Raw genomic sequence first — 14,332 nt, forward strand, 5'->3', positions numbered from 1 at the left:
CTTTCCACCTTCGGCCGACCTCACCGCGCACTCGTTCGCCCCGTTGCAGAGGCCCCAAGTGGACACGTCCCAGCAGAGCGGTGGGCGGCAGCCGGCAGACGAGGAGCACGGCATAGAGAACAGGCTGGTGTTGTGTTCGGCCAAGGACAAGTTCGTACTGACGCAGGACCTGTGCGTCATGTGCGGCGCCATCGGCATTGACCAGGAGGGCTGCCTCATCGCCTGCTCGCAGTGTGGCCAGTGCTATCACCCCTATTGTGTCAACGTCAAGGTGAGTGCCCACAGGCGACAGCGAGACAGATTTGCCGTAGCACTCGAACCCGTCCCGATGCCTCGTTTTACCCCCGTGATAAAGATACCTGTAACCTAAACTACGTTGTACGGCTCGTAAAGTTTAATGTAATGTTACACATTGCATAAATTAATTGTAGTATAATATTATTTTAATGCTATTTATTGAAATTGCAATCTTTATGTAGAGACTCAGTCTCTTGTAGAAAATTTAGAATCTGTTTTAGAGAAAACTCGCAACTATTTTTGATGAAGTTCACACGTATCTTTGGTGGAATACACATCTAAATTTTTTTGTTTGTGAATTATTAAACGTACATATTTAAAAGGTTTTCACACTAATTGCTTGAAGATGAAGGCTTAGTGCTTTGAAATAAAAAAAAATGGCTCTGAGCACTATGAGACTTAACATCTAAGGTCACCAGTCCCCTAGAACTTAGAACTACTTAAACCTAACTAACCTAAGGACAGCACACAACACCCAGTCATCACGAGGCAGAGAAAATCCCTAACCCCGCCGGGAATCGAACCTGGGCTTTGAAATCGACCGTTGCATTATCTTGTTGCTGAGAAGAGTGCTTCTCTGATTTTAAGGTCCTTCTCAATATTATTTTTCTTGTCCCACCGAATATTATACTTAAAAATGTCGGGAGTGTCAATTTTGACTTTTTGTGGGCATTTGTAGCCGTGTGACACGTACTTGACAACACTACAGACATAACCGATAAGGTATTTAATACTGTCAAAGTAAAACCGAAAGTAACAATATTTGCTTATTAGGAGAACATTTCCGCCACGGTTTGAAGATGCTGACTGGATTTTTTGTTCTCGGTCACTGTTGTGCAGATCGGAGACACACTAAACTGGCAGCTGACTGAGAGCGTAAACAGACCGCAGTTCTGATCGCCGGAGGGGAGAAGACTGGTCTGGGGAAGCGAGCACCACCTCCCTCTCACAGGGCACCTAGCCTACACACTGACTCACGGTAACAGGGATTGCCGACACCTTCCAATTTGATGGAGATCGCAGTCTAACTCTGTGATGGGCTGGGGATAGTCTTTTCACTCATTTCAAAATAAGAAAAGAAAATGAGCAACGGAAAATACAAAGCACTAAGGTTGGCAGTGTTGTAAATGAGGTAGTGCAGACCTGACCTCTGGTGGCATTATGAAGCAACTTCTGTTCAAATCATCTACCACCGAAAACTGCTATATTAAAGTACAAAATTTTTATGCCAAATTTTGAAGAGTAGGTGGCAGACAATTATATGCATTTCTTTGTTCTGTGATGCTAAAGCCCACATCTGAGTTCTGTGTTGCATTAGACGGTACGTATCTTGTACAGACCGTTCGACTACCCACAATTGAGCATCGATCGAAACATGTTCTTACACTCACCTTTGCAAGACGGTGTGCAATGCTGATAACCAAAAATTAGGTACATTTTTTATATGTGTATACAGAAAGTAAAGTTATTTTGAACTATCTCTGATGGTACAGTTCATATGGATACAATTTGCTGTGGAATAGCTGTCATTAAGCAAATTTGTGCTTTGACATTACGAGTCAGAATTTGTATTTATTGCAAATACGAATTTTTCAGGTCCCAATGTATTTTTTTTATACTAGGGCGTTTTAGAAAGGAGGTGTGCCCTGAAACTAGCATCTAGGGAAGAAACAATCAAAAGGAGACGCCGAGTCGCAGATAGACACAACAAAAACACTGCCTGAAAGTGAGCTTTCGACCAGCAAGGCCTTCTTCGAGAAGAGACTCCGTACAGAGATACACTCACGCAAAAGCAACTCCCACACACGTGACCACGGTCTCTGGCTGCTGAGGCCAAATCCGGAGACTGTGGTCGTGTGTGTAAGTTGCGTTCGAGTGCGCGTCAAGTGTGTGTTTTTCGACGAAGGCCTTGCTAGCCAAAACTAACGTTCTGATAGTCTTTTTGTTGTGCCTATCTGTGGCTCAGCATCTCCTCTATATGGTGAGTTGGAATATCCTCTTTGTAGTATTGTTACATTCCATCCCGGATTTTACATTTTCTGAAATAATCAAAGATGTAGATGCAAACTGTTATTTCCAGGAAAAATTGTGCGACAAACGGTGAAATCTGTGTAAAGTTCCCAACAGTTGAGGTACCCAAAATGACAGATTTCACAGTTTGTGCTGCCCCCTCTTCCGCCACCTAAAAAATTTATTGCCGATTATAGACGGATGCCCACTTCTAGTTTTAATAATTTTTAGATAAACTTGCCGTAACTATTTACTTTTCGGATAGCCTCGGTAACCGATAATTCTCCCTCCTGCCCCACCGCAGGTGACGAAGGTGATCCTGCAGAAAGGCTGGCGTTGCCTGGACTGCACGGTGTGCGAGGGCTGCGGCCTGCGCGACGACGAGGCGCGCCTCATCCTGTGCGACGACTGCGACATCTCGTACCACATCTACTGCATGCAGCCGCGCCTCGAGTACGTGCCCCATGGCAACTGGAAGTGCAAGTGGTGAGTGACCTCCTCGCAGGAACCTGCTACGGTAGAGCACGAAACGTCGTAGTTGCAGAAACAGATATTATTATCAAATTTTTTACTACGGAGACTGGAGTTTGATTACGTGCAAACCGATAGGCCTATCGCAAAATGAGTTATACCGATACTTTTCCTGTTTTATTCTGTGTTGAGCTGTATTTGGTATTAAGTTCATTATATATTTTTTATTTTAGGTTGCAGTAAGTATTGTATGGTTTTTGGCACTTTCACTGCAATCTGTTAACTTCAAAATTGTATAGCTTGAAGTGTGTATGTCCGATGTTAATAAAATTTTAATTGTTTATAGGCACATATATTGGTAGTGGAAATCTTAACTTACAGAATATTTAAATTACCCAAAAAGAAGTTCTTACGATTTTTATAAAGCAACTTTTTCTCAGCCCACGATAAACACATAACGGTGTGGGTTCGTTTTGAAGGTCTGTCGTGTGGCCGTAAGAAGCTACGACCACCTTGACCTACTGTGTGGTACAGATTTTATAAACAGCAGCATTTCGTAAATGACTCATTGTGTGCGTGCTGGACCTCACGATTAATAGTGTCTGCTGTCGGGGAAATGAATGCACTGTTGCTGTGAACTCCCAGACTGTTGGAAGACAGTTTTCCTGTGATTGGCAATGTAGCACCTGATTCTGACACTGTTATTCCTATTGTCCAGCGTACATAGAACCTGCCTTAAGTATCACTTCTTATAAACGGCACGCTTCCTGTGGTGTCCTGCCTGTGACATTGTTCCTGCTCACCTTAATTGACTGATTTCAAACCCGTCAGCTGAAGCCACACAGTGTGGCTGCAGTTGTGTGTGGTGAGAGTTGCGTTTGCCTGTGTGTGTGTGTGTGTGTGTGTGTGTGTGTGTGTGTGTGTGTGTGTGTGTGTGCTGTCTATTTTTGACAAAGGCCTCGATGGGCGAAAGCTTATATTGTGACAGTCTTTTTGTTGTGCCTATTTGCGACTCGGCATCTGTGCTATATGGTGAGTAGCAACTTTCCTTTTGAAACTTCCTGGAAGATTAAAACTGTGTGCCCGACCGAGACTCGAACTCGGGACGCCTTTCGCTGAGCTACCGAAGCACAACTCGTGCCCGGTCCTCACAGCTTTACTTCTGCCAGTATCTCGTCTCCTACCTTCCAAACTTGCCCGTGAAAGGCAAAGGTCCCGAGTTCGAGTCTCGGTCGGGCACACAGTGTTAATCTGCCAGGAAGTTTCATATCAGTGCACGCTCCGCTGCAGAGTGAGAATCTCATTCTGGAAACTTTCCTTTTCATAATATTGTTACATTCCATCCCAGATTTTCCATTGTTAGATTCCGAACCTGCAACATCCTTCACAATCACCTTAATCGACTCCAACTACTAATTCACCTTTGAGGGGCAGACATGCAAACAGATCAGGAATACATCCATGGGAACTGGGAAGGCTCCTTCCTATGCCAACTTTATTTATGGGTCGCTTGGAGGGGGCTTTCCCTAACCCTCAGCCCCTAGTTTGGTTTAGATATATAGATGAAATCGTGGCCGTATGGACCTGTTAAAATCCCTAGAGTCATTAAACTCCTTCTTCCAGTTAAATTTAACGTGGTCCTGTACTGAATCCCGCACCACTTTCCTCGATCTCATCCTCACTGGAGGTCAGGCGCACACTCGTGCCCATATAAAACCTACAAACAAACAACAGTACTTACATTTTGACAGTCGTCGTACTTTCCACGTCAAATGTTCCCTCCCGTACAGCCTCGGCATTTGAGCAGGCTCTTTACAGCAATACAGCACCGTTCTCACCTCGGCCTTCACTGGACGTAATTACCCCACTGGCCTAGTTCAAAAAGCAGATTTCCCGAGCCATCGCATCCAGTCCTGGTAGTGCCGATCCCTCCAAAAACAACTTCAGAGCACAACAGTGGTGACTCGGTATTATCCTGGTCTCAGCTGTATTAATCAGCTACTTTGACGAGGCCACGACTTCCTAAAATTGTGCCCTGAAATGAGATCTGAGACCCATTCTATCTGAGATCGTGCACACCACACTTAGAATAGCTTTCTGTCGCCCTCCCGATCTCTGCAATATCCTTGTCAGACCCTACAATCCTTCTAAACCAATCGTCCTACCCTACGGTTGCTACCCCTGTGACTGTCCCCCACCCCGGGTGACTTTTCCAAAATCCACCCCTGTACCTAAACCTCTCCAGTCCTTTCGGCCACCTTTTTTCATTCCCCTTCAATCTTTCTGCTGTAAGGAGGAGCCACTGTCTCTGAAAACTTGCTTAAGTATACCTTTTTTTATGTGTTTGTTGTTCTTCTGCGACCACCTACAGCAGTCCTGTTACTGGCGAAACATATACTATTCGAGGGAGACGCATCTGTCAAATGACCCATCTCATATACCAGTTGTTATGTAAACACTGGCCTTTTGCATCAGCATGACTACCACCAAGTTATCGGTTAGGAAGAATGGGCACAGACAGAGGATGTATACCGGCAACACACAATATCCTGTTGCAGAGCACGTTCTACGGCATGACGATCGTGACGTCAGTGCCGTCTGCATTCTTCCCCCAGACACCAATTTCTCATAACTCCACAAGTGGGAACTAGTGCTACAACACGTCCTCGGTTCTCGCCACCGACCTGCCTTAATTTACTTTAATTTCTTCAGTCTCAGTGTATCTTCACAGTAACTACTCCTTTCTTCACTCCACTTTAGTTTTCTACATCTTTTATTTTCTGACCAGTCTGTTTTTTGCTGCCCCCCTCCCACCTCTGTCATTTACAATGCACTTAGCTTTCCACTCGTATTAACTCATGTGCGAAGTTTTTGCAGCAATCTCAGTCTTCCACATACTGTGTCTTTCACCTTGGGGCTGTCATGTTGTCATATCTCGTCCGGTGCTGTCTCCAACAATTGGTCTCTCCTTCTCATATTGTCCGGTTAGTTTTGTAGTACACTGAGGAACAGTGCTGTTAGTTTCTTTACATCAATGACAGAAGTATTTCTGGAAGTTAATGTTAGTGACAGAATTAAGTGGCATAATATGAATACAGACAATTTACTCAGCTAGGTTATACGGATTTTCAGGTTTTGCTTCGTGTATTAAAAACTTCATGAAATTAGTTTGCTTCTTTCGAAAAATTTTATCTATTTGACAATTTGGTCTTTTAAGGGTTCTGTTTTTAACGATAAGAGTTACAGGACCCTCAAAATCGACAGTATTCGAGTGGCCCTTCTTTAACTTCCGTTGCAAAGCAAGGTTACAGTAGTTATACGGGTACAGAAAGACTGGCACAAGATAGGCTAGTGTCTGTTGCAGCAAAACAACCGTCGTGTGGGTGACTCGAGACAGCAAAAGGAATTGTGACACATCGTGATAACGTTCAGCTGTTCGAATTCTTTTTTTTAAATTGAGGGGAGAAAAGTACAAATGTACATATTTGTTTTGAGATAAAAGTGCTGCACATTTTCCCAATACAATGCCCAATAAACTCACCAATGTAAATAGTCACGAATTGTGTTTGGACTGTGCTAATAATTTCTACCGTTTCTCCTTTAGAGTATTTTGCTTTAGTATCGGCCGTCGGTGTATATGTTACTCCTTGCCGTCATCAGGTGTGCCGTGTGCACCGTGTGTGGCAGCAACGACCCCGGATTCAACTGCACCTGGCAAAAGAGCTTCACGGAGTGCGGTCCCTGCGCCTCGATGAATACTTGCCCGGCGTGCAGCGACGCCTATTGCGAAGGAGACCTCATTATACAGTGTGTGCAGTGTGAGAGGTAAGGTGAAGCTTCACTCCTTAGCAAAATGTACACTCTTGTACCTTCCTAACTGATAAAAAAAATTGTTATCCGATTGGTCTAACACTTCACATTCGAGTGAGATTGAAGTCCATCTACCGCTCCGCTTGTGGTACATTTATTTTCCAGTGCTGGCATTCTCTGAAATGCTAGATGCCTTAGCATTTTCTTAAATTGTGATGGAACAGATGCTTAGGGAGATTTTAAGAAATTTGAATGTTGGGCCCTCAGACTCGTTAACCTACATATCTGTTTTGTTGTGTATGAAATTTCTGGACATTTGTATTTCAGTAGGCAGTTATCAAAAATGTAATAATTGAGGGTGTAGGTTTCAAGTGAAGCAAAGTTGGGAAGCCACCACTAAATTTAAGATCGTGTCAACCATAGGACCAGTTAATTTGAAAATGTGTAGGGAATAGTCTTTCTAAAGAGTAGCAATGTTTGGGGAATAGGTTGTCTAGGAGAATAGCTGTCACTTTCACTATAAATCATGCTTGGATATAGTTAATGATATGATGTAATTGCTGTTTACAGACTTCTGATACTGAACAGTGGGATCACCTGTTCCTCTCGCTGCTTTTGATGTATTGTGCAAAAAGTGTAAGTGTCGGTGTTGCGGTGCGCCTAGAAATATATTATCAGTGACGGTGTAACAACCTCAGAAATGACGTTACAAGCAGATACTTTTCTGTTGCAGCACATTACTTCCAAAGTAACCATTATAATTTTTCTTGTTGCTGCTGTTTTTAATGTTGTCGTGATCTTCAATCTGAAGATTGGTTCGATTCATCTCCGCAAGCCGATGTATTCTGTGCAGACCTTTTCATCTCTGCACAACTGTTGCAGCCTACATCTGCTGGAACCTACTTGCTGTAATTGAGTCTTGTTCTCTCCCCACTTACACTTACCTCCATTACCAAACTTACTATCCCTTTATGCCTCAGAAAGTGCCGTGTCAACTGGTCCCTTCCTTTAGTCGTAAATTTCTTTTCTCCCTGGTTTGATTCAGTACCTCCTCATCGGTTATTTTATCTACCCATCTAATCTGTAGCATTTTTCTGTAACATCACATTTCAAACGCTTCTTTTCAGTTCTCCTCTCTACTGCTTTATGTCCACATTTCACATTCATATAACGTTACAATCCGTACGTGTACTTTCAGAAAAGGCTTCCTAACACCTAAATTTATATTTGACGATAACACGATTCTCTTTTTCAGAAATGCTGTTCTCGCTATTGCCGATCTACATTTTTAATCCTTCGTAATGCTGCTGTCATTAGCTATTTTGCGGTCTGTCTTTGAGACACTGTCCTTTGCGTTCAACGGATCTTCTAAGTCTTTGCACTTCCTGACAGAATTTCCAGTGTCATCTGTAAATTGAAAGTTTGTATTTCGTCTCCCTTAACATTAATTCAGTTGCCAAATATCTCATTTCTTTTACTGGTAGCTCACTATACATACCAGATACTATGGGTGGTAGCCTACAATCCTGTGTTATTCCTTTCTCAGCCACCGCCTCTCCTTCGTGTCCTGCAGTCTGGTTTCTGTACAAGCTGTAGATAACTTACCGCTCCCTGTGTTTTATCCTCAGTAACTTCAAAATTATGGAGGCTGTATTTCAGTTGACAGTGTCTGCAGTAGATTTCTAAATTTGAAAAAGCTATAAATGTAGGTTTGCCTCTAATTCACCCTAACTCTTAAGATTAGTCGTAGGGTCCGTACTACCTTGTGTGGTTTACTGTATTTCTCTTGTAACCCCAATTTATCTTGTGTAGGTAGTTTGACTCTTTTGCAAGGTACTGTCTTTAATAAGTCTTCCATTTTTACGAACAGGTGGCTGCACTGTGCCTGCGACCAGATCAAGACAGAGTCGGAAGCGGAGCGGTGTTCGGAGGAGGGCTACACGTGCCTGATGTGCCGGCCGCGTGACGAGCCACCCCCGCACCTACTGCCCTCGTCCAACCTCGCCCCCAGGCCTCCGCCACCAGTCTGCAAGAGTCCGGGTGTGTTTGTAATTCGAGCTGGTGTGGCAGTGGAGGACGATTGTAGGGCGAGCTGTAAAAATATGGGTGGGGCAAAACATTTTACCTAGGAATTGTGTTAATGAATAGGCATAAGGCAGGAATTATTCATATTTAAGGGTGAAAAGTGAAGGCGACAGAGTTTCAAACAGTGGAAACTCCACGTAGAAATATCAAAAATGTAGGAAAAGACAGATTGTTACTTACCATAGAGAAGTAACACAAATGACCACCAACTACGACAACTCGGGCCCGAGTTGTAAGCGTCTTTTAATTGTGCCTGTCTGTGAGACGTAACATGTTTTCTTTACGGTAAGTAGCAATATATCTTTTCCTACTTTGCAGATGCGGCACTTGGTCCACCCATATTTGGTTATCAGTGACCAGTTTTCAAATCATCTGGCCATCATTAGTGAACAACTGAGTAGTGTGCACAGTGACATGTAAGTGCAAGAATCTAAACCTTGCAAACTAAAGAAAAATATTAACACCTGTACATAATTGTTGTTCACGACTTTCCAAGTGTCGTGATCAGTCATTACCTAACAATGACCTGATAATCCTATAACTGATTACTAATAAACGGCTTTTCACACATAAATATGAAGTTTTTCCTCCAATAGATGGTGGAAGAATCCAGTCATCAATTGAACTGTATACTTTGGCTGGTTTTCAGCATAACTTAAAAGTGTTGTAAGACTATCATATTATTAACTTTAAACCACTTTGTTTTGAAAGTTTCCAGTAGATTAAAACTGTTTTGATATACTGAGAAGTTTCAAATCGGCACACACTCTGCTGTAGGGTGAAAATTTGTATTGGAACGTTGTTGGTTTAGAAGATTTCTGTAATTAATGTTTGTTTGTTGGAAGGAAGGAAGGAAGTTAGAAACAGATGTTACTCCTAATCTTATCAAAAGTACGGTGGTCTACATATACGTGTGTACTCTACGAACCACCGTGAAGTGCATGGCAGAGGGTACGTCCCATTGTACAAGGTATCAGGCGAAATTTGTGACTAAACTCATACAGATTACCTCTGTGTAAAACTTAGTAGGGACACGAAATGGAATACTCACACGAGCTCAGTCATGGGTAAGGTGGGTAGACTTTGGTTTATTGGTATGATACCTGGGAAATGCAGGCAGTCTGTAGAGCAGATTGCTTAGAAATCGTGGGCCATCCTAAAATATTGCTCAGTGTGTGGGACACACTCCAAATAGGACTAGAATAGGATATCGAATATATCCAGAGAAGGGCAGCACAAGTGGTCACAAGTTGGTTTGACCCATAGGAGACTGTCACGGAGATGTTGAAAGAACTGAACTTGCAGACTCTCGAGGATGGACGGAAACTGTGTCGTGGAAGTCTACAAAGTTTCAACAACCAGGAGTATACGAGTACTACAACCTGTTCCTGAGAGAATTGTTAGGACAAGATTAGATTAATGTCAGCATGCACAGAGGCTTGTAAATAATCACTCTTCCTATACTCCATATGTGAATGGAACGGGAAAAAGCCCTGATAGTTGGTCGAGTGGGATGTACCCTCCATCATGCACTTCACAGTGGTTCACAGAGTATATATGTAGATATACTCAATTCAAAACATTACTGATTCATCCGTACACTCATTTTTGTACGTTGTGCGCGTCAAATGTTCAAATTGGCAAGTGGGTAATAAATCTTTTCTTTCTGTGTCAATATTCTGAAAAGTAAATCGTGTATGTCAGAATTATTGGATGATTGGTATACTGAGTTGGCAGCCTGCAACATCCTTTTTAACATACTCAAAATTTAATGGAGTTCGACCAGATTGTAAAATTTCTGACGTTCCTTTTCTGTTGCAGGATACATTTTAGTTGAATAATCTAATTAATACTGGTAGCAGTTGTAAGTGGCAATTACTGTGTTTGACATCTACACAGAGGCTGAGGACCTAAACTACTTAATACATCGTAACGTCTTCTCGGCAACGACGGAGTGAGGTACCTCAGCGGTAGAACACTGGGCAGCAGTCAAAACTCACATCCGGCCGCCGAAGTTTAGATTTCTTGCGGTTTTTCGAGACCACTCGAGGCAAATCCTGCGGCAGTCTGTCGGAAAGGACACGGCCAATTTCTTCCCCTTACTGACCTTGAGCTCACGTTCTGCCTCTAACGACCTCATGGTTGATGGCACGCTAAACCCTAAGCTTTCTTCCCTGCCACCTTTCTTGGCTGTTCATGAGCAGATAGTCGTCATGTCTGTCGTTCTGGACAGTGGGCCACCTGCCCCAAGACTGTTTTGGGAGAATCAATTTTTGTGGTTCTTTACAGACAAATGCTCGGCAGTTCTGTAGACGAGACCTCTCCCGATTCGTTTCTCGACCTCGTCCTTCTGCCGAGTTGACCTTGTTAAGAGCGGAACATTATCCCTAACCTCGAACAAACGTGTCATTCTGTGGTGGTTAAATTCTAATGTACTGTGTCTGATACACTTATACTACATTTCTGATGACCGTTGACACTGCCTTATATCTACGTTCTTGCCTGTAGAAGTAGCAGACATCTCAGTACCTCACAGAAATAAATAACCTGTTTGTGTTCCAAAATGAAGAATGGCCGAAACTGCAAGAATTAATTGTTGCAGATTAAATCAGAGTGGAATTTCCTGACAAATAAAAACAGTGCACAGGAGGGTTAGTTGTATTGTTTCAACCACTCACAGGCATTGCTCATAAATTTTTAATTTTATGATGTAACAAAATACAAAAATGTTTACATGTATTCAGATTTGTTCTGTACAGCACAGTCACACCTCACGGCACTCGGTCAACTGTCACAAAGCTCAGTTGTGGTGTGCGAGATGAGAACTTTACTCTCGAGATTTGTTCCCATTCTGTGATCAGTTATTTGTTATACTCAGATGGTTTCATTGTTTTGAACAATGTTTATGACTGTCTTATTCTTCCAGCTCTATAGCAGCATCCAGACTGCTATTTTTTCAACGAGATGTGAACAGACTCATCTCAGATACCTATACGGGCTGAATGTTTATTTGTCCCCGGTACCAGCCAACTTTCATTTTTTAGGTGTTTGACTATTTACAGGTAGGAGAACAAGTGAGCTATTGCTAAAAAAAAAAGAATTGCTTACATAATATTGTGCCTCCACAAATGAAGGTCATAATTCATTGTCAGATAGGGCATTTGGTTATGTAAACATACTCAGTTGACTGTGAGTGAAAAGTGGGCATGTCCAAAATTTGTGAAAAAGTAGGCATCTGCCAGGATAACCAGAAGAAACAACAGAGAAGCAGCAGAGACAGTGATTTTGGTGATAATTGCCTCTGTGTAATTGTTGATCTGCTACTGTTTTTAACATACAATTCTGTTTAGGAAATTAATTGAGGCAGACAATGAGAAAGAGGTTTTGAATTTTTATTCATCCCGAAGTGGTAATGTCCATTGCAGAACTACCACCGAAGGTCGGATCGCAGGCACAGTTCTATGTCGACGGTGTCTGCCTTTCGGAAGTGGGGTTGCACCAGATCAAGTCACTGACCATGGAGCAGCAGATCGTCCCACGGAAGAAGAGGTATTCACGAAAGCTGTCGACGAAGGCCGACAAGGAGGCCGGCATAATGGCTACGATAGAGTCCGTCGTCGCGGGAGGCAGTCGAGGTAAGCTGCTCGGTCTGTCTCAGCTTTGTGTACTACGAACTGTGAGGCACGTATTTTGAATTTTATGATGTAAAAAAAATAGATTGTTACGTATATCTAGATTTGTTCCATACAGTACAGTTGCTGACAGGTGTAAAACAGGCAAAAAAAAGTATTTGATTGCTTTAAATAAATTCTAAACATTCCATTGTGTCATTAGTTGATTTTCCGCGGTGTAAACAATTTTAACTATTGAAATTAATTCTTCTTACGGTATAGGGTGCTGTATACGATATCTTACACTTAATAACGCAGAAAGTATAGACAGAAGCAGTTACTACAGGTTATCAAAAAATTGTAAGAAACCAAGTTGACACACTGTTGACTAGTAAAAGAAATACTACATCTGGTAATATGTTGAGAGTGGGAGTAGTATACAGAGTGGAAAGTGATTGCTTTCGATGCATCGCATTACGTAGATCCGGCCGGGGTGTGCGAGATTTAGGAGACTGCAATTGGGGAGTGCAAATTCATTTGCTTCAACAGTAGAGCACTTTGTAATAGTCTGTGTTTCGATTGTAACAGAGTTGATTATTTCTGCGAGAACGGCATTGTGAAAACCGTCAGAGCCGCGTTGTGGTTTCAGTTGTCTTACAGTCGGTGAAACTGTTTTCCAGACGAGCAGCCGGTTGTGAAAGTGGAGCCGGCCATCGAGTATAGGGAGGGCATGGTGTGGCACGCCGGGGAGGACGGCGGCCCTGCCGAGCCGCCGGAGGGCTTCACGGTCTACACGACGGACAGCGGTGTCATGATTTTGCGCAGGAAGAGGCAGCGCAACCTGCAGAAGCTCGGTATGTGGATTTGTGCTCGTAAAAAGTTTTTCGTTTATGAAGAATCTATTGTTCCTTTACACTTTATGACCTAAACATTTTTTGAGTGGTGTAATGCTAGAAGAACAGTAGTTAAAACTAGTTCTGTTCTGGTAAAAATTAACGATTTGGACTATTTTTAATAAATGGCAGTGAAAATAATGGTACTTTTAAACAACAAATGTTCGAACGCGATCCGATAGCTCACACCGTCCGTACGAAAACGGTCGGCCTGGGGCGGTTGTCACGACTACTCTTTTCGAAGAGGAGAGTTCCACAGACGGGTCGCTTTTGCAGGTATCGGAGGCTTCGTCGTCCGCCTCCGCGGCACCCGGTATAAGGACGAAGAGGGCGGGGTCGGGGCAGACGGTGCGGGGAGTGCCGCCTGCTCTACCGGTGAGACGATCGGGGGAGGAGCCGCCGTCCACGGCCACGGCACCGAGGACGGCCCGAAGCCCCGCCGCAAACCGAACCGGAGGAGGCCCCGCAACCGCCTCATGGAGTGCTACCCTTCGTACCTGCAGGTGAGGTGCAAAGACGGGTCTCGGTCTGTAGTAGAGAGGCACCTGCAGTTGTGCTGGTCTCTTCCCTTGTGGTTTGTCTTACACATCTTTCATTCCTCTCTTTTTTACCATTTAAATTCCACTTCTGCCTGTGTACTTGTGTTTATTTTTCATTTTTTCCCAATTTCACTCAATTTTCTGTGTGTGTGTGTGTGTGTGTGTGTGTGTGTGTGTGTGAGAGAGAGAGAGAGAGAGAGAGAGAGAGAGAGAGAAGGAGCAGCAGCAGCAGCAGCAGCAGTGGCTATAAAACTCACCGTCTTGTTTCTTCTCTGCACAGGAGGCATTTTTTGGACGGGAGCTCTTGGACACAACAAAGGAGAAAGAAATCGGTAGCAGTGACTCTGAAGGAGAGTCAGCGACACCTAATGTTGGCGAGGACAAAATTATACAGCTATCCCAGGTAACTCACCGAGGCTGAACATTATCTGCTGTTGCTGAGCCTCAGGATTCACGTTTGACTGGAGGGGGTCGGTTTCGGAACCGTGCTCGACGTGAATCACGGGATACTTCCTTTTGCCTCCCCTTTTGTTTTCTCTAATGAACTTACATATTAAAAACTAATATGCCCTCCTCCTCCTCCTCCTTTGAATGGCCATTGCCTTTTTCGTAACTG

General features: G+C 43.4%; 1 protein-coding gene across 1 annotated transcript in view; it reads left to right on the plus strand.

Moving 5' to 3' along the window:
- LOC124718777 (histone-lysine N-methyltransferase 2C-like) overlaps positions 1–14,332 on the plus strand; it is a 434,091-nt gene that overhangs the window by 68,213 nt on the left and 351,546 nt on the right. The window contains exons 13-20 of the mRNA XM_047244388.1: positions 50–271; positions 2,612–2,793; positions 6,439–6,603; positions 8,459–8,628; positions 12,099–12,308; positions 12,965–13,138; positions 13,454–13,680; positions 13,997–14,119. Of these exons, the coding sequence (XP_047100344.1) occupies positions 50–271; positions 2,612–2,793; positions 6,439–6,603; positions 8,459–8,628; positions 12,099–12,308; positions 12,965–13,138; positions 13,454–13,680; positions 13,997–14,119 (1,473 nt within the window). The remainder of the gene's footprint in view (positions 1–49; positions 272–2,611; positions 2,794–6,438; positions 6,604–8,458; positions 8,629–12,098; positions 12,309–12,964; positions 13,139–13,453; positions 13,681–13,996; positions 14,120–14,332) is intronic.

Source organism: Schistocerca piceifrons, chromosome 10 (assembly GCF_021461385.2).
Source record: "Schistocerca piceifrons isolate TAMUIC-IGC-003096 chromosome 10, iqSchPice1.1, whole genome shotgun sequence".
Taxonomy (NCBI): domain Eukaryota; kingdom Metazoa; phylum Arthropoda; class Insecta; order Orthoptera; family Acrididae; genus Schistocerca; species Schistocerca piceifrons.